The 27,699-nt window shown below is 39.3% G+C and overlaps 1 protein-coding gene across 6 annotated transcripts in view; it reads right to left on the bottom strand.

The window, feature by feature from the left end:
* Nucleotides 1-529: 529 nt before the first annotated feature.
* Nucleotides 530-27,699, bottom strand: part of kcnt1 (potassium channel, subfamily T, member 1) — a 44,864-nt gene continuing 17,694 nt past the window's right edge. For 4 of the 6 annotated variants that reach the window (XM_038733998.1, XM_038733999.1, XM_038734001.1 and 1 more), the window contains 29 exons: nucleotides 25,661-25,740; nucleotides 25,166-25,313; nucleotides 24,151-24,198; nucleotides 23,746-23,794; nucleotides 23,515-23,574; nucleotides 22,723-22,797; nucleotides 21,855-21,938; nucleotides 21,275-21,369; nucleotides 19,913-20,093; nucleotides 19,665-19,829; nucleotides 19,305-19,441; nucleotides 16,799-16,862; nucleotides 16,530-16,638; nucleotides 14,515-14,623; nucleotides 13,209-13,358; nucleotides 10,487-10,716; nucleotides 10,147-10,363; nucleotides 8,845-8,950; nucleotides 8,531-8,703; nucleotides 7,571-7,642; nucleotides 7,247-7,381; nucleotides 6,846-6,987; nucleotides 6,579-6,680; nucleotides 6,236-6,319; nucleotides 5,994-6,122; nucleotides 4,698-4,992; nucleotides 4,521-4,583; nucleotides 4,333-4,417; nucleotides 530-2,351 (listed from right to left, as the gene is read on the bottom strand). In XM_038733998.1, the coding sequence (XP_038589926.1) occupies nucleotides 2,234-2,351; nucleotides 4,333-4,417; nucleotides 4,521-4,583; nucleotides 4,698-4,992; nucleotides 5,994-6,122; nucleotides 6,236-6,319; nucleotides 6,579-6,680; nucleotides 6,846-6,987; nucleotides 7,247-7,381; nucleotides 7,571-7,642; nucleotides 8,531-8,703; nucleotides 8,845-8,950; nucleotides 10,147-10,363; nucleotides 10,487-10,716; nucleotides 13,209-13,358; nucleotides 14,515-14,623; nucleotides 16,530-16,638; nucleotides 16,799-16,862; nucleotides 19,305-19,441; nucleotides 19,665-19,829; nucleotides 19,913-20,093; nucleotides 21,275-21,369; nucleotides 21,855-21,938; nucleotides 22,723-22,797; nucleotides 23,515-23,574; nucleotides 23,746-23,794; nucleotides 24,151-24,198; nucleotides 25,166-25,313; nucleotides 25,661-25,740 (3,505 nt within the window). In that variant the 3' untranslated portion in view covers nucleotides 530-2,233. Of the gene's footprint in view, nucleotides 2,352-4,332; nucleotides 4,418-4,520; nucleotides 4,584-4,697; nucleotides 4,993-5,993; nucleotides 6,123-6,235; nucleotides 6,320-6,578; nucleotides 6,681-6,845; nucleotides 6,988-7,246; nucleotides 7,382-7,570; nucleotides 7,643-8,530; nucleotides 8,704-8,844; nucleotides 8,951-10,146; nucleotides 10,364-10,486; nucleotides 10,717-13,208; nucleotides 13,359-14,514; nucleotides 14,624-16,529; nucleotides 16,639-16,798; nucleotides 16,863-19,304; nucleotides 19,442-19,664; nucleotides 19,830-19,912; nucleotides 20,094-21,274; nucleotides 21,370-21,854; nucleotides 21,939-22,722; nucleotides 22,798-23,514; nucleotides 23,575-23,745; nucleotides 23,795-24,150; nucleotides 24,199-25,165; nucleotides 25,314-25,660; nucleotides 25,741-27,192; nucleotides 27,411-27,699 lie in introns of those variants that run through there. The other 2 variants (XM_038734003.1, XM_038734000.1) reach the window with 2 other exon arrangements.

Below are 27,699 nucleotides of genomic sequence, written 5' to 3'. Positions count from 1 at the left end.
CTGGCAGCTACCTCTGAACCCTGGGGTGTTGTGCCTGGGCTGCAAAGCGTTGGAGGGGCATCTTTGAGAAGATGAGCAGTGGAGAGGGGAACTGGGGTCTTGGCGAGGCTCTTGACGGGGAGAGCAAGAGCTGGATGAAGTTTCTAAGGCCAACAGCCTCCTGCTTGTGGCTTTGGTGGGAGAGGCATAACAGAGTCGTACGAGCAGCAGAGGGAGATGCAGAAGGTTTTGCAATGTATGTTCAATTGTTACCAAGTGTTGCTTTAAGCACATTAATGGAAAAACACTATATGGACACAGCTGTATGAGCCGTCAAACATTTTATTTTATTTGCGGAAGACTGCGAACGGTACATATTTTCACCATATTAAGTTGTTGTATGTGGATTGACAACACATTTGCATTTACACTTATGTTCAGTGTGGTCACAACGTGTCATCGACTTCTACCAGAGATAGTTTGGATCGGATCACAATTCATCCTCAATGCATCTTCGGTGCATTTACACCTGTACTTTCATATGGCCTATTGTAAAGCTTAGACTTTTGTCTTTTCAGCAGTAAAAACAATTTAATAATATGCATTATGACATCTGCAGATTAATTCCATACCCGATTTGTTAAAAAATAAAATAAAACCAGACGTTTGGAGTTATCGTCCCGTTTATTCCTTCCTTATCAATTTTATACAGTTAGGTGAAGCCAGGGTGCTACCTTTACACTATTCTATACATCTTAAAAAAACTGAGACTATGCTATAGGAAAACATCTTATTAAAAACGTTCTATATAAGAAAACTTTTTTAAGAAGTAAATAAGTCTGAATGTTTTTCGTAATATGTCACGTGGAAACTGTTTGCTTGATTGCCAAGACAGACGGACATAAAGTGCATGTAAATATAAATACTGAATAACTTGGATATACTACTGGCGGATTTCAGACGACGTCATGCAAAGGGGTCACATTAGTTACCAGATTAGTATCTACGTCCCTGTGTTTTAATGTTAAATACCCACTGCAACTCGATACCAAACAGACATTTACTCTCTTTCAAGTTATTCAAACTGATGAGTGAACATGAAATTTTTGTTTTCGCTAATTAAAATGAACATATATTTCAAATTACATCTCGTTTAAATGTAGAGAAGACAATGTCAGTGAAAGTTGATTTGGGATAGTTCATCTTAAAGTTATAGGAATAATCCACATACAGTAAAATCAATATTTTCATAGTTTATTTTAGTTTTTGTAGCATTTTAGAAATACATACCTTGACGAAACAGCGACAAATGTGAATTAAAAAGCAAGTTCTTTCACTGAGCAGCACTGAAAGTAAAATTTGGTTTTCTGATTACTAATATAGTATAAATCAAATAAATCCTTTTTTGGCATGACTTACACTGATGAAAAGTGGCACGAGTATATGGCATGGCCAGTTTAAAGGGTTAAATTAAGTTATTGTAGTGCAAAAACCTCATTCAGACTAAGAAATGTACAGCAACTCACTCTCACTCCTGCCTGTGTGCGCACAGTGCGAGAGGAGAGGGAGAGCTGCTGAATTAGATTAATCTGAGAAGCATGCAGAGGAATAAATTAGCCTACAAAATAAGAGACTTTTGTACATATCTCACTCTACCCCTGATGGTCTGACTAACTCACTAGATTTGTCACTAGTCACTTTTTAGAAAGAAAGTTGCTGAGGGTCTGAAAAAGGTACGCAGAAGACCAAACCACTGTGAGGCATACGAGGAGGAGTACATAATCTTTCAAATCTTAAAAACGCATTGGACTCGTAGTAGAGAAGGAGAGATGTTAACCATTTGGGTACCAAATACACTGACTAGACACTCACAGAAAACAGTGGTTATATATTTTTTTTAAATCAATGACAAAAAAAATCATGTGTGGTCCTGTACATCTGATGGACCTGATTGATATCCCTTCAGTTAACAAGCTTGTCTATCACTGATCATCACCAAGAGAGAGAGCTTTGACATGAATACACCATTCTTACATACAGAGTATGTGGCAAGAGGATGAAAATGTCACAGATGATGTCAAATGTCATCTGCCAAACAGTAGGCACTCATATATTACAGCTGACTGTAGACTGCAATGCTGGAACATTGTAGCACAAAATGTCCTCTTTCAGACTTGACCTGCATGGGTGCAACCAGACCCCCATGACAGCAGAAGGGGGTGATTATGAAGTACCAGTGAAGGTCAGCATGGTATCAGAGCTGGGTGTCCTCTCTGGTGTCTACACTGGATTCGTGTCTCTCTTTCAGGCTGCTGCTGTGGACAGGAGGCTCCTCTGGGACGTGAGCCAGAGGGTCTGAACGAATCAAGTACCTGGGAGAGAAAGAGAGAGATAAACATGCACATCAGTTGTTAAGAGTTGCCACATTGGAGCTCAGTGTTCAGAAACTTTCCCAAACCAATTCACCACTCACTAACCCCTCACTACAGAAGTCACACTCTTAGCTATGAAGGGCAAAGCAGAGGAATTAAATAAACAAGTAAACTGTGGGGTGCACTCGCCACACTCATCATGAACAAGAAACAGCCGTCGCCATGGATACTGATAGGTGCCTTGCTTGCTCAGCTGTTATAATTCACGTTGTTTCCTTGTGACCGTATATTATTTCCAAAATGATATGCTACAAAATTGGTAGGGGCAGTGCTTTTGTAAAGCAGTATTAAGTTATTTTTGGAGGGGTAGCGGACCAAGTTGCAAATGCAACACTGACGTACCTTATAAAGTTCTTACGCTGATTGTGTTGTTGATTGCCTATTTATCCAGCACACTTGATGTAATACCTACAAAGTTTTTACTGAAAGTAATGGATTCTGTCAGGCCTCATTTGATCTTTGAGCTCCCTACTACTGGTTGTGTCCCTGATTATTTTAAAACATCTTGCGTGAACCCACTTTTAAAGAAACCTGGTTTAGATCCCTCCCTCCCACAAAATTTTAGACCAATTTCAAAACTGCCTTTTATTGCAAAGATTCTAGAAAGAATTGTGTCCAAACAGCTGCTCACTGTACTGGAAAATAACAAATTATTTGAAAAGTTTCAGTCTGGTTTCTGGAAGTGCCACAGCACTGAGACTGCCCTGCTTAAAGTCACCAATGACCTTTTAATGTCTTCTGATGAAGGTATGTGCTCAGTCCTGGTACTCCTGGACCTTAGCGCTGCTTTTAACACCATTGATCACAACATCATGTTAGACAGACTGAGGCACTGGGTGGGGATCTCTGGTACTGCCCTAGAATGGTTTTCATCCTACCTGTCAAATAGGAAGTTTTACGTGTCTGTAAACAACTATGTCTCTTCGTTCTGTCCAGTTAAATATGGTGTGCCTCAGGGGTCGGTCTTAGGACCCATTTTGTTTTCCTTGTATCTGCTTCCCCTTGGACATATTATCCATAAACATGGTATTTCTTTTCATATTTATGCTGATGACACACAAATGCACTTGCCCGTCAGATCCACAGACCCTGGAATGCTGAGTTCACTTACCGACTGCCTTTGTGAAGTTAAAAAATGGATGTCAAATATTTTCCTCCAGCTGAACTCAGACAAAACAGAAATAGGTGTCATCAGGTCCCAGCAGACGGCAGTATTCCATTGTAAATCACATTAAGCATGTTGCTAAGAACCTTGGTGTCTGGTTTGATTTCGAGCAGCACACCACAAAGCTTGTTCAATCGTGTTTTTATCAACTTAGAAATATAGCAAAAATTCGATCTATGTTAACTTTTAAGGACACCGAGACCATTTTACACGCCTTCATCTCATCACGCCTGGATTTTTGCAACAGCCTTTTCACCTGTTTAACCAAAAATCTATTGATCGACTCCAGACTGTCCAGAACTCAGCTGCCAAGCTTTTAACCAGAACAAAGAAATACAACCACATTACTCCTATTTTAGCTTCATTACACTGGCTCCCAGTATGTTTTAGAATTGACTTTAAAATTTTATTGATCACTTTTAAAGCTCTTCATGGCCTCTCGCCTTGTTATATTTCTGACCTTTTAGTCCCATACGCACCAGCACATCCTCGGGCAGAGGATCCACTGAAAGTGTTTTGACATTTTTTTGCATTAACTGTTTTGCTTTGATTATCACTTAGATTCATTTCTGACAAGATGTACACAGTAATACACAACCATCGAAAATAAGATGGCTATGACAAAGCTGAGAAATAAACATTAGCACCTTTGTGCCTTATTTTCAATGGGTGACATTTTAAACAGATTACTATTTGTATTAAACAACGCATAAACACGCAAGCACAACTGGAGCAAAATAAAGGAGTAATCCTTACACAATGTCATTGAGCTCCAGCCTAGTGTCAGGAGAAGGGTTAATCAGGACGTACGACAGGGTGTTTTGGTGATCATTCTGCTCATCTGAAACAGAAATATCGTCTCAATCAGCAAACTGTAATAATCACATCTTTATGATCTTATTTATGCCTGCCATAGGATCTTAAAGGAGAACTTAAATGCTTACCTTGTAGGTATCCCAGATTGACTCTGTTCATGACATCACTGGCTGTCAGATTAGTTAGGTCTTCTACAAAAGCAGTTAGACAACAAACAGAAAAAAAACTAAGCATAAGAAGACAAGTTTGGGACAAGAAAGTTGTGAGAAGTTGGCTTTATCAGTTAAAATTGTGTCTATATTTACCATATCCAGAGGTGGGGAGGCCCAGATGCCTCATGCGGTTGCGGACCAGCTCAGAGAGCTCTTCCCTCTCAGAGCGTCGGTAGAGGTTGAGGCGCTGCTGAGCGATGCGCTGGCCGTGGTCCCTGCTCGAGTCCCGGTTCACTCCCTGCCACCTCACACTTTTCTTACTCAGACGCCGTGCCCACTGCATGCTCTTCTTCCTCAGAAGTGGGTGATCTGATTGGTCATTGCTGCGAGACTCGTCCCCCCTGTCCTTGGTGTCCTCGCAGTCGTCAACACTGACTGACACCTGTGACTGGTTTTGGGAGACAGGAAGTTACCTTTACGACCAGAATGTTCATCATAATAAGTTCAGGAAAACTGAAACAATAATTCTCAGGTGACTTTAATAATAGTTCTTACTAGCAGTGTGGTTCTAGAGATCTAGAAGTCAGTTGTTCAGCATTTGGTCTAGAAATATTTGATCAACCATTTACGTCCCCAGAGGCAAACGCCTACTGACTTTGGTCATCCTCTGACTTTTAATCTAGCACCACAAGCAGATTAAAGGTTTCAATAAATGGATGATATAACATTAGGTTTGCAAATTTATGGTTCCCAGACCATGAATCCTAATGATTTTGGTGAGCAACTTACTTCATGCACAACAACCTACATTTGTGGTTCTGAGTACAATGTTGCAGCAACGTTTGGATAGATTGGCATGAAATTTCGTTCAGACGTTCATAACCTCCACAGGATGAATGGAGCTTTTCATCTAGCAACACCAGCAGATCAAAGTTACATTTATCCAGACTATGATTATGCAAAACCTATCAAATACCTCTGAGCCTATGCTAACATGCTTAACTAAAGCTGATTATACACGGGGCAACTTTTTGAGCAATGTTGCTGGGCAATCTTGCTAGTGGCAAGTCTGACTATGTTTTGAACGGATAGCGGCGGTGCGGGGCAGGTGGCGGACTAGTGGTGGAAGGGGATTATGGTAGTAATCTTTACTCATTACCAATGACGGCAACGTTGCCCTGCAATATTGCTCTAAAACATTGCCTGCTAAAGATCAGCATATGATAATGTCATTGTGAGCATGTTACTGTAGCATTCTGATATTTGCATTTAACTCAAAGCGGCACTGGCATGGCTTTAGACTCTTAATCATGTTATATAATACATTATTTATGTGTCCAGACTCTGCTGCAAACAAGAGATTACACGCTATTTGTAATAAATATGTTCTTGCATTCGTGATGGATATTTCGCTTGATCCAACTGACAGTATAATCTCTGAGATCTCACCTCAGAGGTTGAGAAAATGTGGGATTCTGTCCGATAGATCCCGATAGGAATTTCGGCACTAGAGGAGCAAAGTTTCTGGAACAGTCTGCCATAGGTACTAATCCACAGATCCTCCTCGGTTACTTTCATCTGGAACAAGAGATACATGTACTATTAGTACTATTAGTTAGATTAACTGGAGTAAGGCAATGTATCCGATCATTTCTTTCTTCTTTTAGATTATTTTCTTCTGTCTAACTCACGGCACAGAGATATCCTGATCCTGGAGTGGTGTCCAGCCCCAGCAGCAGCCTTGCAATAAGGATCATGTAGTCCTTCACAAAAGACTGACATGGAATCACAGAAAAGCACTTTTATAACTTTATAACTTTGTTTATTATAGTTAAAAAAAGCATTGGACATAAAGAACCTTAAGTGAGTTCTCTATTAAAGACTGAACACAAGAGGGCACTTTTGCTTTCTGTAGTAATGCTGCTCTGTTTCTTCAGGTGATACTGTTTCTCTGTGGCTGCAAGACGCATACATTTCTTTTACGTGGTATTTAAAAGTGTCATCTGAGGTGCTTAGCTGTAGGTGTGTACCAACCTGATACAACAGGGTGTCCAGCATGCTAATACTGAACACTCTGCCGGCAGCGAAGGGTAGGCGAAACATGAAGGCCAAGTTGGAGCCTTTATCACGCTCTTTCTGTGGGGGAGAGCCAGGGTCCACAGCATTTAAAGGTCTGCCACTTTTCATCAGTGTAAGTCATGACAACAATATGAAGTGTGTTTTACAAAATCGACAGAAAAAAATCTTCGACATCTTCTCTTTACAAATCACGTTCATAATAAGAATAATAATACTACACACTTCACTGTAAGCCCTCTTGTTATGTTGTACCTTCTCCAGCTTGGAGAGGGCCAGTGAATAGCAGTCCTTTGCTCTGAACTGCATGAATCTCATGTTGGAGGGATGAGTAAGCTCTGTGATAATACTGAGACTAGGAAACAACCTGGAAAGAGAGAAGAGGGTACATTAAAGAAAGTGATTATAAAAAAAGAGTAAATAAACAAACCAGAGTCAGAAGATGAGACTAAATATCACAATGTTTTACCAAACTTTTAAAATATTTTTAGTAATGCTGCTGTTGTCCACACAGGGTGTCTAATGCAGGCCCAGATACAGATTCACACACACAGTTCATGATAAAGTCAAGAAATTAAAGACCATGTCATGAATAATATATGATAAACATGATCAAATCTGATTACCTGAACATCGTCTGTACATTGACAATAGTTTTGGCATCAGCCATGTAGTCCTCCTCTGCACTCATTGTACTCTCTTTATCCACAACAACCAAATTATCAGCGTAGATAATGCCACACTGCAGCAAGCTGTCCAGACTGAAACACACACACGCAGACACACAAACTATGCTACAATGTGCATAACAACAGCAGACACCAATTTACCTGGAACATACTGTGCAACCAATTAAATCTTAGAGAAGTGCAAACTCCCCTTCAATATACTGCATTTTAATGAGAAAATAAATGTAATATGAAAAGCAGAAGGTAATGTGACAGTCTTACTTGTCTATGGTCCCAGCCATGTAGTAGACCATAGGAAAACAGCAGATGGCCTCCAGAAAGTGATTATCTGGCCTACGAGAAACATATAAAGCTTTGAATATGAGTAAAAGAAAATATATTAATCAGGATTAACTTTAGCCTCGTGGCATTTATTTTCTTTCTTCTGATTTTTGGTGAACAACTTATTTGACGTTTTGCTCAAAAACTGTTTACTTGCAATGTACAATAAATGTTATTATAATGTTATGTCCCCACTTAGTGTGTCTTTAGGCTGAGGGATGGGTCCATCTGGTACTGAGCGTGCTCAGAGAGATTGCTTTATTATTTCCTGTCCTCAACCACCACCACCCCTGACAGAACATTACTTTATGCATCTGCCCAGTCCCGCTGACTAGAGACCCAAGGCTGTCGTAAGTGCTTTCATTGTGTATCCAAGTGTGTGGGTGTTTGTATTTGTGTGTGTGTGTGTGTGTGTGTGTGCGCAACAGCGATAGGAAGGCAGGGAGAAAGAGCTGCATGGAGGGAGAGTTTATTGTTATGTGTGCGTTTCTATGAGTGTCCTGAGAGCTCACATGTGGGGGCTGAAAAGGGACACATCAGGGTTGTCAATGAAAGCGTGTTGGTGTTCTCCAAAGAAATCATTACCTTCATCTTTTTCTCCCCTTTTAGCAATATATATCATTCAGGTTCAAGGCAAAGCAGGTTGCTATGGTTACTGTCTAGAGCTACAGAGCGCAGCATTTTTATTTTCTTTGTCGCTCAAAACATACCGTCACTGTTAGCAGCTGCAGTAACCTAACATCAGGACCGACAATGGAGTTCCACCTCCACAGCCTTGTCCTAAGTGCTGGGCTGACGTGAGATTTTAGCACACATTTCCCAGCGTGAAATAGTTAAAGACAGAGTGAAGGGGAGAGAAAGGAACAATGTGTGTGTGAGTGTGTGTTAAGGTGAACTCACGGGTTATCCAACAGCAAGACAATAGGGTTGAGTTCTTTTCTGGGTCTGTAATAAGCTCTGAGAGGCACTATGAAGTTATAGAGACCGTTCCCGGCAGTCTCAGCAGACACAATAATGAGCTTGTTTTTAAAACCATAAGCCTTAGCATCCTCAAAGCTGTTGTGCCTGCAACCCTGCATAGAGAACCAAAAGAAAAAACAGGCAGGTATCTCAGTTTGCTCTTTGAAGGACAGAGAGTGGAGGGAAGGAATGGAAGGAATGATGAAGGCAGTAAGTAACTGAGTGACTAAGTTGGAGGAACAGCGACTGCCCACCTGGTCCAGTCGTAGGCAGCAAAATGGTGCTTTTTCAGCCAACAGATGGCACAAGGTGGGCGAGCTCCCAATGTACGGAGAGTTAGGGGGATAACCTTTCACATACCTGGCAACAAATCCAAAAAAGCATGAATGACACATTTCATGGAAACATACTATGTTAAAAACATTGGTCAGGTTTTCTTGTAATTTCTTGTTCTAACCAGAAAAAAATGGCTTCTAGCATTTCAATAGTCGTTTGGAAGTTAAGAGAACATTTAGAGGTCATTTTCACAATATGTAGAATTCACTCATTTATTCATGTTACCTTGGAAATCAGCAGGTTCAACTGCATGCTGGGTAAACTATTTACAGAATGCTAACAGGTAAGTATGGGTAAATATTTTGTTTAGCTTTGGTTTGATATTTTGGGAGGTTGCATAATAGCAAAGAAACTCAACTCATTTTGATTATGTATGATTGTTTGCTTAATTAGCATATTGCAGGTTTAGCATATATTAAATTACTGTGGTTTTAATTATTTGAAATAATTAAATATAACATTAATGCAACATTAATTAACTGAAGCCTGCTGTAGAACTAAAAGCCAGTTTGACTTTATACAAAAACAAAAAACAAGTTTATACAAAAGTGGCACAATCTGATTTAAGATACATGTCAGAACATTACCTACATATACGTTCAATTTAAGCAAAAGTATGTGAAAGTAGTACAGCACCAGTGTTTTTTTTTTACTTACAGTAAGTAAATGTAGCAATGGCACAATATAAATACACCCCATTACTTGCAAAAGTCCTGAATTCAAAGTCTTAAATAAAAGTACTGATATAGATATACTTAAAAGTATCAAAAGTATAGTTGTGCAGAAAAATTGCCTCCTGTGTAGGTGATATGATTATAAAACAGTGAAGAAGGAGTATAAAGTACCATATAACAGAAATACTCAACTAAAAGTTTGAATATATCAAATTTTACTTTCCTCACTCCATTACTGGAAGACACAGACAACCTATCTATAATTTATTAATACTAGGAGACTAATAAGTAACTTTTGCTCAAAGTAATTTGTACTTTTACTTACGAAAGCTTATAAGCACAGGAACTTTAGCTTCTACCTGAGTAATATTTAAGTTAACTTCGGTTTCACACTTATGCTTGAGTAGGACATTTGAGCACTCTTTCCACTGCTGCATATAACATTTTGTAAACTATATAATAGCCTGTGTTATTTTCTCTGTTTCCTTGTGTTTAGGTATTTAAATTATCTGCATTCTTTTACACACAGAGAAACAGAAACCTTACTCAGTAGATGAGTGGCCTTTCTCATCTGTGAAAACGGAGTCATCCTCTGATTGGTCACTGAGGAGGTCACATGGCAGTATTGAGGAGGAGTCTGCGATCTCCTGAACTGGAGCGATGCTCGGCCGGCGGCTCCCTGTTCCATTTACTGTAGGTGGGACCAGTCTACCCCCTGAGGTGTCAGGTGGACTCGTATTCTGAAGATCCATGGCAACAGTGCCTGTAAATTATATTCACCTGAGCTTTAAATCACACATAATGAAACAGCGTCTCCACAGTCAATCCAAATTCCTCAATACCTTTCAGACCCCCTTCATTAAAAAGAGCAGTTCATGACACTCACCCATGCTAGCGATGATGCTGTGCACAGGAAGCTGTGAGGGTCCGTCATAGATTCCCCCAGCAGTGCGGCCCTTCCTCTCCTCCTGGTTGAAGATGAAGGCTGAGTTCTCCTCCTTGGTGATGTTGATGTAGTAGCAGGTGTCTGTGGCAGCCATGATGTGGCGTGGGCCAGGGTTCAGCAGAATGCTCTTGTTGTCTTCCCTCTTTATACCGATCAGACACACGCCGTACCTGCACGTCGCATACCTGCTGTTAGCATGCACTTGAAGAAAATGTCTGACAGTAGAGTCTTGTCATTACATTTAAAGTCATAAAAAGACAGTACTTCATAGCTCAGAATTCATACTTGAGGCCTAAAGGAATTGTTCGATATTTTGGGAAATACACTTAATGGTATTTGCTTTCTTGCTGAGAGTTAGCTTAGCATAAAGAAAGGAGACAAGTGGAAACAGCTAGCTCGGCTTTGTCCACCAACATCTCTAAAGCTTACTAATTAACACATTATATGCCTGGCAACCTCACGATGATTATAAGATGAGGACAAGTCGGACAAGAAATGGTCTGGCATGTTACCCTTTCTAAAACCACAAATAGGCGTTTTTACACTGTGGGTTTTTAATGAATTAAACAAGATATAATGTGTCAATTGGTGCGCTATATAGGTGCTGTTAGGTGTAATTTGTTATTTTGAGAAGGTGCCAGACTAGCTGTTTCCCACTGTTTCCCATCTTTTTTTCCAAACTAAGCTACTAAGCTGCTAGTTATACCATATAGCATACAGACATCACAGTGATGTCTTCTCATCTAACTCTCGTCAAGAAAGCGCATTTCTCAAAATGTCAAAATAGTTACACTATTTTGCGCATAACTCTATAAAAATAAAAAATGTTGTTCAACTTGAGGTCCAATGTGTTAATTGCACCAGATTTTATTACATTCAGACAGAACCAAATTAAGATGAGCTGTTTCCCCTTGTTTTCAGTCTTTATGATAGGCTTAGCTAACCTATGTAGCAGTGAGCTGAAAAACTGTTTTAACCAATAGAACCTACATTATGATCAAAAAAGTTGATGTTCTTTTCACATTTATTTATCTGCACACAATGTGTATCAAACTAAGGCAAAAGAACAGCAGTGCACTGCTGCTGTACTTCATTATAGACAGGGCTCTCAAGCCTCACGCTTTCACCGTGCAACACAGCCAGTTCACATGACACACCTTGTATTTCTCACGCTGAGAAGTTAAGAGGTAACGTCCTCTAAGTCGTGCCGCTATATTAAATTAATGGACGATCATTTTTGTGCTGAGTTCATAGCTTTCTCTGTAGCCTAATGAATGCCAGAGCCCTTAAGCCGATCAGAAATTAAAATGTGTTGTTTCCGGGTAAACTCCGTGATCCCGCTGCAAGCACGTTCGTCACCAGGTAACATGGATGCACGCGCACACAGGGAGTGGAAGTTGGTAGCGCAAGACCTGATGGATGCGGTAACTGTAGGTTTATTTATTTTTTATTTTACCGCATTTTGATTTTACGATTCCTGGGCGAAATCACTTGCCTGTGACCCATAGGCTGTGATCAAAGATAGTGAGAGCGGCAGAAACCTCTCCAACCTCTTTGCAACCAGCAGCTTTGGCTTTTTTAGCCAGTGGTGAGCAAAGTAAGCCTAACTTAGGCCTATTCAGATCCTTTAAAAAAATAAAAGTAGCCCTACCAATACCTCACTGTAAATACTATAGGAGCAAATCTTCACGTTTGTGAAGCTGGAGCCATGAAATGTTTTTACATAAAAAATGACTAATACCAAAGCAGTTGCCAATTCAATTTCTGTCAATTAGCCTAACTGATGTAATTCTAATAGCTGGACTTGTATAAACTGTTTTTAAACTCTTCATATGTTTTGTGTGTAAAAAGCTTATTTTTTAAAGTACCTAGTAACTGAAGCTGACAGATAAATAAAAAGTACAATATTTCCCTTTGAGATGTGGAATAGAAGCAGAAAGTGGCATGAAAACAAAAATACTCAAGTTCAGTACAAATACCTTGTTTAGTACAGTATTACTTTGTTAGTGTCCACCACTGGCCTTAGCTTTGGCTAACTGAAACTAAGAAAAGGACTAGAGATATTTTGGCTCTGTACAGAAAGCTATTATCCATCATGATGAATATGGCCACAGTGCTTCAAGTGGGAGCCCCCTACCCCTGTCATCAAGGCATTAAAATGTGCAACAAACAATTACAACACAAAACACCATTCATAAGCTGAAATGTGTAGCCTACTTACACACACAGCCTACTGTAGGTATGTGTACAGTATTGCTGTTCAGTGGGCTCGTTTGGGTACAAGTATATAATAAAAAAAAAAAAAAATAAAATATATATATATATAGAGAGAGAGAGAGAGAGAGAGAGAGAGAAGATGACTTTTCTCTTTTACTTATTGTTCTAATTTCTATTGTTTGTGTCAATTATGAACTAGAGGTCAAATTTAACTGCTACTAAAAGGTTGAGAGAATTGGCCACTGCTGCAAATATTTGAGTGGCTCCTCCTCTAACACACTCACTCCAAACGTTTGATAAAACTTGAGAGCCTTGATTATAGAAGATGATACTAGGTCAAAGAACGAGCAGGAACAAATATGTAACAACCTCTGCAAATGGTTTGGTACATTTTCAACTTGTCAGCATCTGACAAGGACATGCTTTAGCTGACATGTCAACTCACTTCTTGTGAGCATGAAAGGAGGCGTATGTGAAGCTTTTGCCATTATACTCTCCAAAGAACTTGCTGTCAGACAGTCGGATGTGGTAGACCTCGTTGCCGGAGCAACATCCGTACATCCTCTGCCACTGCTCTGGAGACTGTTGTCCTTCTCTGCATTCATTCACGGGAAATACAATCAAACATATAACGGATCAGTAAATCAGATTTCTTTTACCACATATGCTATTATTCATGTAGTCTTGACAAAGTCTGAACAGTGAAACCCAGCTTTTGAGAACATCTATTCAGGAACAATCATTAACGTCATTCGCAGAACTCTCCATCTCGTCTTCCACATACCTTCAGACCCTTAGGGGTGTGCTGGGTCTCCTGGGTTCTCTGGTGAAAGCAGAGAGCTTGACCAATCTGTCTGTCAGTCAGCTTGGCTCTAATATGGCCTTTGTAATGGCTTACAGTAATTTCTGTAATTGTTGTTTAATGGGCTAGGAGAGATGCTCAGAACAACCCCAAGGGACGTAGCAGTTTACATGCTTTTTTCTTGATACTGAGTGTTATTCAAGTTTACATAAGATGACTTATACATGGTATTTCACACTTTCTGGATTCCATACTGCAATTCATCATAAAAGACAAAAACAATATGATCATTATCATCAGTATCCCCCTTTTAAACGTATTTCCCCACCGAACATCCTTTGTGATCTGCTCGTGCACCCAGAGACGCCCACTCATGCAATGCAAATGTACACATAAAATGCACCTTTTCATAAACACACTCCCTCATACAGATTTAGACAAGTATAATACACATTCATACACATTTGTGGCTGGTGTGTGCAATCTTAAAGCCCCAAGACCTTTATCTAACACAAATGCACAAAGCTTTGCTTTCTAAAGAGTTTTCAGGAACACAGTAAGTGCTCTATAGCCCATTGATTCCCCTTGAATGTGGTTCCTCTCAGTCACTGGCATCAGCTTTTAAAAGTGATCTGTTTGCATGCTGTGAAAAATCATTTTCCACCGAAGAGCTTTTCACACAGAGCACACATCCCAGAAAATCCATTTACTGTGTGTTCCGCCTGTTCTCTTTTTTTTTGTTTTAATGCACTGCATTACTTTACTGCCTGACGTTTTCCAAAAGGACCCAAGACGTTTGTCTTTACTTGGGCATATTCACCTCTCTGTGCCAGTTCCATGGAAGCTGTATACAAGACCATGAACATGTGAAGAAATTTGAACTTTGCAATCACACTAAGGAGAAATAAAAAAAACCTGAGGAGGGCCCTGGTTATGTAAGATGACTGACCGTCCGCGGGAGGTGTGAACAAGGAGCGTGACCAAAGTGGAGGTGGCTGGACACACACAGTTGAGAGCCAACATGGCATATTTAAACTCCTCTTCACACACAACATGATCTGAAAAGAAGAAAATGAGATGATCATAGGGGCTGGAATACAAATATTACAAGTTAGTAGTTGTGCTTATTGGCTTTCTGGCCAAGTGTTAGATAAAGCTCTAGTGTAAGTTTATCTTATCTTAAGGTAGAGTAGCTTTCACCAAAGTTTGAAAACACACCTACTACCTCTGAAGCACGCTGATTAACAGATTATATCTTGTTTGCTTAATCCTTAGAAAGATCACAGTGTAAAAATGACAAGCTGTGTAGAGGTACCTGCTATTAGTGATTTCCTGGTTGCATAGCAACAAGAAAGTAAACGTGCCCAGAGAGAGTTAAAGCAACTAACTCATTGTAAAACCACAACTTGTAGTTTAAACATTTATGTTTCTGAAATGGATTACACATGCAGTGACTTCCTCTGTCCTCCTAACAGTCACTAACTTGACTTCTTCCCTCTCCCTTAGTTTTGTGCTTTCTCGTCTCTCCTCCTATCACTTTCTGTAGGTATTTCTTCCTCCAGAGCTGTATCTGAGTTCTATTGATATTTGTGTTATTACCGCTACCATTACTATTATTTTACATCTTTTTGTGGAACTTGCATAGGGCTACAGTGTGTTCTCGTTCTTCCAGCTCACCCCCCCCCCCCCCCCCACCCCTCTCAACCCAACCAGCTGAGGCATTTGGCCGCTCACCCTGAGTCTAGGTTCTGAGGTTTCTGCATGTTAAAAAGGCAGTTTTTCTTTGCCGTTGTCGCCAAGTGCTTGTTCATGGTGCAAATTGTTGGGTTTCTGAAAATAATAAAAGACCTAGACCTGCTCTATATGACAAGTACAATGTCTACACGTCTGTTATAAATTGGTGCTATATATGTACAATTGAATTGAAACAAACAACATATAACCTATAAATTAGGGAGATTTTGAGGTGACGGTAGGCAGGTTTTGTTGCCTTTGGATAAAGCGAGGCTAGTTGTTTCCCCATTTTTTATGCTAATCTAAACTAAGCTGACTCCCAGCTCTAGCCTCATTTTTTATGCTTGTCCATTTCTTGGCCAATCGGGAGAAGCAGAACAAGCTGTAAACACAAAACTGATACATTTTCACCTTTTTTCTTCTAGAAAGCAAACTTGTTAGCAAACAGTTGCCTATGTCAAATACAAAGCAACATATCCTTCATTTGGAGTCATATTTCTGGCTGTCTGATGAATGTAAGTCCAATATTCACTCTCCTTTTAACTCTGTTTTTGTCTCCACCAACACCTGAGGGAAACATCTGGCTCTTTAGCAGCTAAGTGCTCCACTTTGTTCACCAAGTTGCTAACTCTTCCAGAATGCCTGAATTCAGAAAATTTGTGACTGTTAATGATTCCAGCTATAGTTGTACTTTACTGTGAACACGTTAGCAAAGCATAGCCCTGACCGATCTGAACTCCATTCAGAAAACAAACATTTTAAAAGTAAAATCAGCATCATGTTATAGTTATTTCGGCAATTATTGCAATTTAATTTATTTAAACAAACAGCAGAATGTTTGTTTTGGGTTCATACTGCTGTAGTAATCGCGGGTTGTGTTTATTCGCATTATCGCGACACTCAGCAGTAGTAGTAGGGCAATGAAACCCCCGAGAAGAAAGCAACGTGTGGATTAAAGTCACGTTTGGTCTGCATGCACAGTTATAGTGCAACAGATTCGGTAGAGCTGGGGAAAGTGCAGATTTGGTAATAGTTCTCGGAGGGATTATTACTACGAGTGACCCATTTCATATAGGCTACAAGTAGTAATGTGATCATAATATAAGAATACTGATTATTTTAGCTTTAACGGACAGACATAAGTGGCAGAGTGGTGATAAGTAGAGAGTGGAAGCAAATATCTCATCTAACTCTCGGCCAGAAAGGGAATAATTGTTTGGAAACTCTCACCTGCAAATTTTACATGGAACTTATTTTCAGGTTTGAGTATCTGGACATAAAGGGGACAATTTGGAGCAAAATCCTTTACTGCCCAGGCTCTCAGGATGGTCTGATGGTCCTGAAGGAAAACATTCAAAGAGTTGCATTTTCACATTACTATATTTAATTAATTAGTAATTGTCTTCATGACTGACAGCATTAATGACAAACAAATAAACAACAACTCATAACTGATAATGCATTGTGGCAAAGAGTTCATTCATTATTGTTGTTCTTACCGCAGCCATGCGATCCACCTCGTTACGACTGCTTAGAATGAAACAAGCCTCTGCGTCATCCATTCTGCAGCAGCGAGGCAAGTTGGCAAATCACAGAACAAAGTCATACAAAACAGCTGGGGTAAAAATACAAATCCTGCCACAGAAGAGTAAGCCAATCAAAACTCTACTGAAATTAACTTTGACCAGTCAGAGTAAGAGACAACAGCAACATCCTTTCATTCAATATTAAATTGCCTGCATATAGACAAACACACAAGATTAACCTAAAATGCTCTGCACTGTATATGTACTGTGAAGGTGGAACTGTTTTTGCATACGATTAACACAGTCGGGAGAGTGCAGACTGCAAAACAAGTGTGGGAGGATTTGAAATGGTGCCAGATGCAGGATGTAAGCTCCACACACACCCAGTCCTCTACTTCTAATTGCTCTATCACAAGCCTGCCAAATGTATACAGTGAAGATATAACCGATTTTATCAAAGTAATACTTGTTTGGTGTGAGATGGTATAAGTGTTGGACTATCGTGTTTTTTATATCTTTGCTTTTTGTTGTTTTATTATTGCACTTTTATACATTTTGGGGGACTCAAAGAATGGTCAAATTGAAGCAGGAGAGGTGTAGATATCTTTGCTTTTAGTTCCTGTTAATGCAGGATGTGAAGATTCTTAGTCCAGGTCATAGTTATCCAAGGAAGGTTAAATAAAGGGTAACTTGACTTGGTTAAAGAGACTGGAAGACGTTTCGCCTCTCCTCCAAAAGGCCTCTCATCCAAACAGTCTTTTTCAGTGAAGAAGTCTCTTGGATTAGAAGCAAAACATCTTCCAGTTCTTCAACCAAGTTGCCCTTGATTTAACTTTCCTTGGTAATGCAGGGTGTCTGAGGATATCGGCAGGGTTATATTCTTTCACTTGAGAAAACTGATCCAGAGCCACACATTGGCAATGACAAATAAACTGTCCTGTATATGTAAAATCAGTTGGATTTACCCTTAAGCTTGGTTATATCTCTGTAAAGTACTTTGAGACATGCATTTGATAAATAAACTGGACAGATTGACAGCAGTATTTAAATTTTTTTTCATCAGTGTACATTTTTTCCCACATAGTCTCATTCAAAACACTTTCATGAGTTAAAATTATCAGAAGAATGAGTCTCAAAAAAAATGGGTATAGCTTGAATGAATAATTATAGTGTAGTCAGAATATGAGAAAGCTCTGACAAGCCTATTTACTGAGATAGGAATGAGAGAATATCTGGTCGACATTAAGGAACGGAAGGACAATAGAGATTCATATCCTACTGGTGGTTTATGGCAATTATCAATACCTGGCCAAAATGCAAAATATAAAATAAATCACTATAGACAATTTGATTTAAGTAAACTTAAGTGCAAAAACCCTATAAATTATGCAAACCATCACAGCCAGCTCTGACTACCCACTCTTGGAGAAATTAGTTGTTCTTCTCCCCTCTGGGAAAAATTTCCTTTGCACCTAAATGGCAATAAATGCTCTAAATTTGCACTGAGCCTGAGCTATTGAGTGCACTGCTCAGAAGCACTTTATGGTGGTGAGGCTACAATCTCAGCTGTCAGAGTACCTTCGAACGAACAAACAGATGTTGTACACTGTAACGGCTTTGGGTTTTTTTAATGTCCCATGTCTCATGTATGTTTGCTTGTTTTCTGTTTTTAGCCCTCTATTGTAAATCTAATTTCCCCTTAAGGGACATTAAAGCTGCAATAAAGATTGAACTGAACTGAGACCTATTATCAATGGAGATAGCAAAAACAGATGATTTGTTTCACCTTCAATTATGGCAATTTTAGCAATTAGACAAATCAGTGTAATTTCTCAGAACAGCTGGATTTGTGTGGTAAAGAAAAGTCTTTGTCAGCCACACAGGGTCTCAGCAACAAGACAAAGAGTGTGCAGCCACACAGGCAGCTCAGTGAGGCCTGTATCGAAAGTCTGTTTTTAATTAAATAATTTTTTTAAAAATCTTTTGACAAGGTGGTGAGATTTCCAATCCATACACCATTATTCACTGCTTACTTTAGGGTCCTCCCTGAGGCAACAGGCAGGCACAAATTATTAATTAATAATTTATTACGAGACATCTAATATTGCTTCATTGGTAGAAGTCTTATTATCAATACTTCTGTAATTATTTTGTTAGATCACCTTTATACAGAATATCCAGAATATATTAAAAATAGTATTTATTGGATTTGGGGGATCACCAAAGTCAGTGGGCCTCATCCTCTACAAACCATAAAAGTCTACACTAATTTCATGGTAATTTTGTCGTTGAGATATTTTAGTCTGGACCAGTTGGTAAACAAGCCGAAAGACTGATAAACAGATTATAAATAGACATTGCCATTCCTAGAACCGTGGTGATGTTTACTTATAGCGCCCCCAACAGTTTGTGAATCCATCATAACTGTAGAAAGTCGTCCTTCTCTGGGCTCAGAGGTTTTTTAGGATCTGTCACTTACTTGGCTCTTAGCAGGTCCTGGTCTTTGAGAACAGATCCTTGCAGATAGATGACCCTTTGTGACCACAAAGGGATCTGCAGCACTCTCCGCACTTGGAGGTCCATTTCACTTGGGCACAGGATCACCACATAGTAATCCTTCAAGATTACACAAGAACTACTTTAACGCATTAAGAAACATGTGGAAGTCATAAAATCTAGCTACAAATGTCCTTAAGTGTCTCAGTTACTGTCATATAATCACAATAAGTATGTTCCCCTTTATATATAATTTGAAATACACCACGGAGACCATTATCACATCCTATATGTATACCCTGGAGTATAAAAATGCATGTGCTTATTTTGTGTTGTTTGGTACCTGCAGTCTAGGATGGGCGTAGAATTCATTGAGGAAATCCATGAGCAAGTCTATCTTTAGTGCACTGACACACAGCACTACGTGTTTCTCTGTCTGCGCTCTGTGGCGGCTATAATTCCCTCCAGACTTCTGTCTCTCCATCCACAGGTACATCAGCTCCTCAAACTGACACACAACAAGCTGAGTGAAACTAGAACTCACAGAGGAACATTCAGAATTTGCCAAAGATTATTTCGACACCTTCCTACCTGCAGAGGTAGCACCACCAGAGCCACACAGATCATGATGACCACCAGGAGCTGGGAGGGCCATATGCGGGGAGTGACGTCTCCAAAGCCCACAGTTGAGAAGGTGACAATGCAGAAGTAGAAGGAATTGAAGAGGGTGAGATTTTTGCCCGCTCGCTCCAGGTGCTGGATTCCACATGTGCTGTGTAGAGCAGGTTAGACAAACCATGTATACAAAGAAACACAATGAACTCAGTCAAAAGTTTAATGGGATATATCAATAAATAATACAGTTATTTATATCATTTAAATGCATTGAAAACACATTTTTAAAGCTTAATCAGCTGGAAAAATAAAACCTTTCTCTTTTTTTTCTTTTGTTTCTGCTATTTGGCAGCAATTTTATTGATTTGACTTCCTCTACTGACAGTCACTTGATAAAATAACTTAAAACTTGATTCATTTTTACTATTATTTTTATTTTTGCTAGCTTATTTTATTCTCAACATCACACAGGTTTATCAATTCCCTTTATTTTATTTACAGGTCCATTATTTACTAATATTTCTTGAAAGTTTCATATAAAGAATTATGTAATTTGGTACTAATTACAGTTACAATGTTGTTCTTTTTAAACTCAAATAAATGTCTATTATTATGAAAATTGTCTGTTTGCTTGTAGACTAATGTCACACTTTTTCCTGTTCAACTGGCCTGCAGTGAACTAACTAAGTCCCAGAGTTATGCTATCTTAGGATTTTGAATTAATTGAAAGTGAACCAACTGATCCTGCTCGTTTTCTCTTTTATTAGTACCAAATGACATGAGTCTTTCTTTCCAGGAAACTTCCTTAAAAATTATTAAGAATTTATGGACCCGAAAAGGAAAGTTTCACCAACATTTAACAATTGTCCTTGTTGCTTTCATGATGCTGAAATTGGTTTTGCTATCTGATGTTAGCTGGCTAATCACTGTGTAATTAGCTCTATGTTTCCCCTCCCTCTCCACGTCAAGCTGCTCTGTGGTAAACGCTTTGGCTTAAAATGGCTCCTGTGCATCGTCAAGGTGGGTGCTAAACATTGGTGGTAGTTGAGGTGAGTTTCCCCTTCACCTCGAAATTCTTTGAGTATTCAAGATAAAGCGCTATCAACATTGAATCCATCAAGCCATCCACTATTATAGACATGTCTCCAATGCAATGCAATATAATACAAAAGCTCTGCAACCTATAAAGCTTAAAACATACAGCTCTTGCTGAGATTGCGTCAGAGAGGTGTTTATATGAATATATTATATATGTATATATAATGAAACATCAAATGCAACCTAAATAGTTGTTCACACTAAAGAATGACAGAAGGACCTTACAAACTGCAGCCTCACCCAGTGAAGACCAGGCAGAGCAGGGTACAGATGAGAATGAGGACCTGGTTGAACATGGCTGAGTTGGTCCTCTGGATTGCTCTGTGGACATCATTCTACCCAATAACAACAGCACAAAGAACATTTGAAGCTACAAACTCAGCTCATATGAAATAAAGGCATCAACTTGCATCTATCAAAAGTTTTCTATGATCACTGATGTCAGTTCAGTTCTCACATCATTAGTTGAGCTGTTTATTACAAATGGGTATGGCATTATGGTTCTACTATTGGATGCTTCCTGCTGCAGAAATACAGCCAAGCAGCATGAAATAGAGAACAACATGATAAAATGCTGAGATGATTGCAAATGATCCCCCAGTGGAAGCCCTCCAGGGTGCACACACTCAGAGCAGAACCAAAGCAGGAGAAGGATGTGTTGTTGCAGCCGCAGTATGAATGACTGTGAGCATGAAGGCCTGTATGAATTAGTCAGCTGACCCAGCATAGTGTGACTCAGAGCGTCTTGCCTTAAAGTCATTAAATGTTCATTAAAAACAAGTCAAGAACAGAAACAGTTAAGCTAAAGCTGTTGACTCACGATCATGTTCTCCAAAGCACACTTGGCCAACCAGCAGTTGAGAAACACGGGAATGAAGATGTTCCTTATTGAGGGCCAGAAGATCTGAGGAGAAAGTGAGAAACTTCAACTTACTAGTGGATAACATTTCTGAGTTAAACCTTTCTTCAACCATGTTAATCACACATTAAAAACTGCACACCAATGGGAAAAACTGTATGCATTGTGGCCTAAATGCTTAACCCGTTAAAAAAAAAAAGTAAATAAATTATAACCTGCTTTTATTATCTAACGTTTTAAAACCCAAAATGACTGTGGTGCAGAGGTATGTCTTCAAATTCTGTATAATTCTGTGCCCATGTAACTCAGTCTGACTTACAATACTTTTGTATGGCTTTTATTCACAAAGGCTAACACTGTGTGAATATGAAGTCAAATAAGAGTCGACAGTTAAGCCTGCAATTTTGTGAGGCTGAGACACAGCGGCGTTTTGAGCTAAATGTCAGCATGCTACTGTAACACACTCACAGTGACAATGTTAACATGCTAAGCTGGGATACTGTTTACTATGTTTGCCATCTTAGATTAGCGTGTTTGCAATGCTAATTAGCACTTAACACAAAGTACAGCTGAGGGTGATGGGAATGTTAGTTTTGCAGGTATTGGTGATAAACTACTATTGGACAAATTAAAAGCTGATGGTGATGCTGGTAGAAAAGTTAGTGGATCGCCAAAGGCTAGCATTGTAAGAATTTGAACAAAAACAAAAACAAAACAGAGTAAACATTTCCTCGGTTAAAAGCAAAGTTAAACAAGTAGGTGGTTAACTAGAGGGAAATAGTTATGGATAATAGGATAATGAGTATTTCAGTTGTGGTAAATGTTTTACCGTAATGATGAAGGGAACTGTGTTGATCATCTCCAAAAGGAAGGACACCTGGAATATCTGCTCCCAAATGTTCCCCTGAAATTAAAAAACATGCACAGACTTTTTAACAGTTTTACCTACAAGCACACAATAGACAGTGAGTCACTGCAGACAGACTACATTTATATATTAATTGTAGTCTGTCACTTTCCACAAACACTTAATCCTTCACCTCAACAAGATCCTGTAATTACAGTCTGTCTTAATGTAGCTGTGACAAATGACTTGGGCTAATTACACCACTTATAGATTGTCAGTCTCACAGACTGTACTGGCTTTTGTACAGCCTGTATTTTGTAATCATACTGATGTGCTTCAAGTCTGTGTTATGAAGTGATTTTCCTTCTTTAAGGGTAATATCACAGAGTTTCCCCAGGTCAAGTTAGGGTCATTTGCAGAGCTAAAGTAAGCCAAAGCTCACAGCGTGTGACTCTCCACAGCAATGAGTTACACTGTCTCTCCTCTCTGTATGTTTGGATGACTAGACTGACACAGCTGCCTTGATAAGGCCGAACTCTGTCGTCCTTCTCCTAGGCAAGCTAAGTTTAAGATTAGCTTCATTTTGTTTCAGACAAACTGACTGTCTCCCCTTTAGAAAGTATTACAACATGACTTATGTAGCATTAGAGTTTAACATCTAATAAGATGGTTACACATATTTAGGCCAGTAGAGAATGACCTGGTAGGGGGTACAGCGGAGACTCCATAGGGACCATAGAGCAATAAATATTGTAGACAAATATTGTGCGTTACCTTGTAGCTCAGATACATCAGTAACATAGTCTCCAGGAAACTAATGATGGCCACAATTACCTGTGCACAGGAAATAATAAACACAAACTCATGTATTCAGTGTTTTCACAATTGTTTGGATGGTCAAGCATATTTGATTTTTCAAATATTTCAACCCCATTCATAGACTTCAGTTTATAAAGGTTTTGCTTATTTAATTTAATTGTTATTCTTCTCTGTACATGTACTTACTTGAATGGCCCACACAGGCACCTTTCTATCCACCCAGAAGATCAAACCCCTGTCAGATGGTGCATACAAGAGCAGCTCTTTTATTAACAGTTAAAAATAAATATCCTCAACACTAGAGAAGAAAGACATTGCTATCTGTTTTTATACCATCAGCGAGAGATAAACAGTCAAACTAAGCTATATATCTAAGATCTTTGGATGGGTATTAATAGAGTAAAAGAGATAATAGATATGACAATCTGTCCAATTAACATTGATCACATAATATAAACACTCATCTCATGCCAAGTAAACTGATAAGGTGAGTGCAGGAGATAGCGAAAGAGAACCCTCTTACCAGTGTCTACATAATCTTTTTCTATTGATTTGTCCCTGTAAACAGAAATCACACTTTCTGCTGCTTACCAGTTAATTTCTCTGTCCTGCACTGATCCGTTCCACGGACAGTCAACACTGCAGAAAAGTGATGATGGTAAGATTAAGAGAAAAGTATACAGACTTTAAGCAGTGTTTTTCATTAGGTTTTATACATGCTGATTTAACCCAGTGAAGCAGTCTCTTCACGCTCGCCTGTAAGCAATGAAGAGCAACACAGTCAAAACATCTGTGTTTCAACTGTCTCCTTGTACCACTCTATATTATTGTTTTAATATTTTATCTCTACTTTTTTCTTTTAAGGTTTTATCCATAATTGTACTATTGTTAGTTTTTCTGTTGTTGACTTTACTTTGTATGTTGAGAAGTGATACCGATACTCAAGTACTGTACTTAAGTACAAATTTGCTTGTAATTTACCTGAGTATTTCCATTTCATGATACTTTCTACTCTACAGGGGGAAATATTGTACTTTTGTCTTCATTACTACAATTATTAGGCAGCTAATGACGATATGAAAATGTACAAGTACAGCTGAAAAGATAAGTCAATTGAAAAAAAAAATTATATGCAGCTATTTTAATAATCATTGAATTTTTCATGCAAAAACATTTCATGATTCTAGCTTCTCAAATGTGAGGATTGGCTGCTATTCTTTTTCATTATTTTAATAATTTAATACATTTCTAAATGAGGTTTGTACTATTGGGCTCTGTGTAATTGTGATAGCATTTCTCACTATTTTCAGAATTTTAGATACCAAACGATGAATCTGTTAATCAAGAAAATAAAACTATTAAATATAAACTATAAATAAAAACTGTTGAGCTCCACCTCAACCAACTACAACAGTAGAATGCATGCATTAATGCACGAGCAATAATAAGAGACATGCAAGACTTGTACTTTATTTTTACAGTGTGGTATTAGTACTTTTACTCGCATAAAGGATCTGAATACATCCTCCACCACCAGTTGTTGAGACACTCCTGGGCGCTTTAAATAAATCTTTACTTAGACACTTTTCTCTCAGTGTGAACAAACCACTTGTTGTTGCCACTGGGAGAGTTTTGCTGTCCTGCGGTGTGATTGGTGCTGGCGCCCTGACCAGGGTTGTCTGTTGCCACTCGGATGATGTACAGCAGGCAGGTGAGCAGCTTCAGTGAGAAGTTGAATACACGAATCCTAAGACCTAAAGATGAGAGAGGCACCTCTTTTCTAAACAAATATAACAAACAACACGACAGCAGCAGCAAAAATGGGCTTTATTGTGACTTGTAAGAAACATCAGTGTATATATGCGCTTATATGTGTGTAGATTTACAGTAAGTGCAGCACAGTGGTAATTCTCTTTCAATCTATGGTTGCTAAGAAAGACACTTGTGGGATTCTACACTGCTGTTGTGTTTGTCTGTATGCATCCGGGTGTCATTAAGCATGAATTTACGGATATTGCTTTTATTGTGAGGTGTCCTTTAATGGGCTCTTTCAGTTATGCATCAGCTAATGCAGGGACGTGAGAAGATGGCCTACACTTACTTGATCTTTGGTTTTTGATGAAGAAAAGCTTCAGACGCTCCTTGAAGGTGTTTTCATTCACATAAAACTCTACCTGCACCCTAAGAGGGAAGAGAAGGAGAGGAACTGTCACACAAGTATCAGCAGCACAAACAAAAGGAGCCACGCAGATGCTTTTCAAAGCAGTTTTTTACAGTATGAAATTCTTTTGAATATTAATAATATTGTTTTTCTAATCATCTGCCGGAGGAGAGTTTGGTAATTATCTGTCTCTGATTTTGTTCCCAATTACAAGACAGGGTTACTGTACCACATGCAGACAAAGGAGCAGCTGTTTGAATTCAATCAGGAGAGACTACCTCTGAGTGTCGTATAATATTTTTTTGCCATGCGTACAATAAAGATGTGAAATGTGATAGCCATAGGCCATTAGACCCCATCGTGACGTCATCACATTTTAAGGGGGTGGTGAACTCCATAGAGTTTGGACACAGATGTGGTAGTGATGGGAGAAAGAAAATTCTGAAAAACTGGATGTGATGAGGAGTGGACTGATGAACTCAACCTGGGCACTGGATATGGTGAACGGGGGTGACATTGTTTATATACACATCACTGCTCATTGAGACCTCTGACACACCAGTCAAATGAGAGAAAACGTAGCTCAAAGCTCCAGATTTATAGTTTGACAGCACCAATATGATTGGATGATGGAGATCGTGGCAAACTCTGGTTGGGTAAAGAGTAAACGCCCACAGATGAGAGCAGCACATCCGAGTACTTTGCCCCTACGTCATGCCCCCACCACTTTCTGGGTGCAAACAGCCCCTCTGATTTGACAGCTGTTAAATGCAAATTCTGAGGTCTTTGCCAATTTAATAGCATAAAATAACAAAACCTTATTGCTTTTTAGCTATTAGAAGCCCAAATCTTATGGCCAGTCAGGTAAACAATTATGTTATGCCGTTGCCATTCAACAATTGCTGTTGTTATATAGGAAAAATGTTAGAAATAGGGGTTGATATGTGTCCTTTCTGTCTGCCTCCATCAAAGTGGACAACCCTAACAGTACTCAGCAAAAAAAGAAACGTCCTCTACAACTGCTTTTATTTTTCACTTACTTTTAACACTTAACATGTGTAAATATTTGTAAGAACGTAGAAAGATTCAACAACTAAGAGATCAACTGAACAAAGTTTCACAGACATGTGAGTAACAGAAATGGAATAATGTGTGCCTGAACAAAGTGGGGCTCAAAATCAAAAGTAACAATCAGTATCTGGTGTGGCCCTGCTGATCCAGGTGTCACTGCGAGGATGATCAGATGTTCTTCCTGTCTCCCTGTAGTGCTTTTTTAGGCATATCACACCACAGTCATTGCAATTTATTGCCCTGGCAACATCGGCAGACCTTATGCCTCCTTACAGAATGCCTAAGGCACATTCACGCAGATGAGAAGGCACCCTGGGCATCTTTCCTATGTGTTTTTCAGAGTCAGTAGAGAGGTCTCTGTACAGTTCTAAGTTTTTATAAGTGTGACCTTAATTGCCTACCGTCTGTATGCTGTTAACGACCATTCCATAGTCAATAATTGACTAGGTTCATTCAGCCTGTTCTCATGCCAGGACGAGTTCAATCTCAAAACATTTTTCACCGGTTTGCAACGTTTTCTAATTGAACGACATGTTTCCTTGCAACGTTCTGCAACGGGCTTCGAAGTATGGGCCAAATCCCAATGTCCACCCACACAGACTCACAGGCTTTGAGGCGCGTTCCCGGGAAGTAGTGTTGTGTCGTTCAAAGGTCGTTTCGTTCATAAGACCTAATCGTGCGTATGACTCGGGAGGAACGGGTTGTCTTCGTTCATTTTCGTTCATTTTCACGCATGCGTGAAGGATCTCGGACTCTTACGTTCCCTCGTCACACGGCAGCTGCATGGGCTCCGTCAGCACAGGAAACTGAATTGATTAGTTCACGACTCTCAACTGTGGGTCTCTAGGTCTGAGTCGTTCATTTGTCACTTGACAGCTCCTACAGTGGAGCAGGAATGAACCACTCGT

The sequence above is a fragment of the Micropterus salmoides genome, unplaced genomic scaffold (assembly GCF_014851395.1).
Source record: "Micropterus salmoides isolate LMB-PRFRI ecotype aquatic unplaced genomic scaffold, ASM1485139v1 Ms_hic_scaffold_20, whole genome shotgun sequence".
NCBI classification, from domain to species: Eukaryota; Metazoa; Chordata; class Actinopteri; order Centrarchiformes; family Centrarchidae; genus Micropterus; species Micropterus salmoides.
This window is presented reverse-complemented; position numbering and strand designations above follow the sequence as displayed.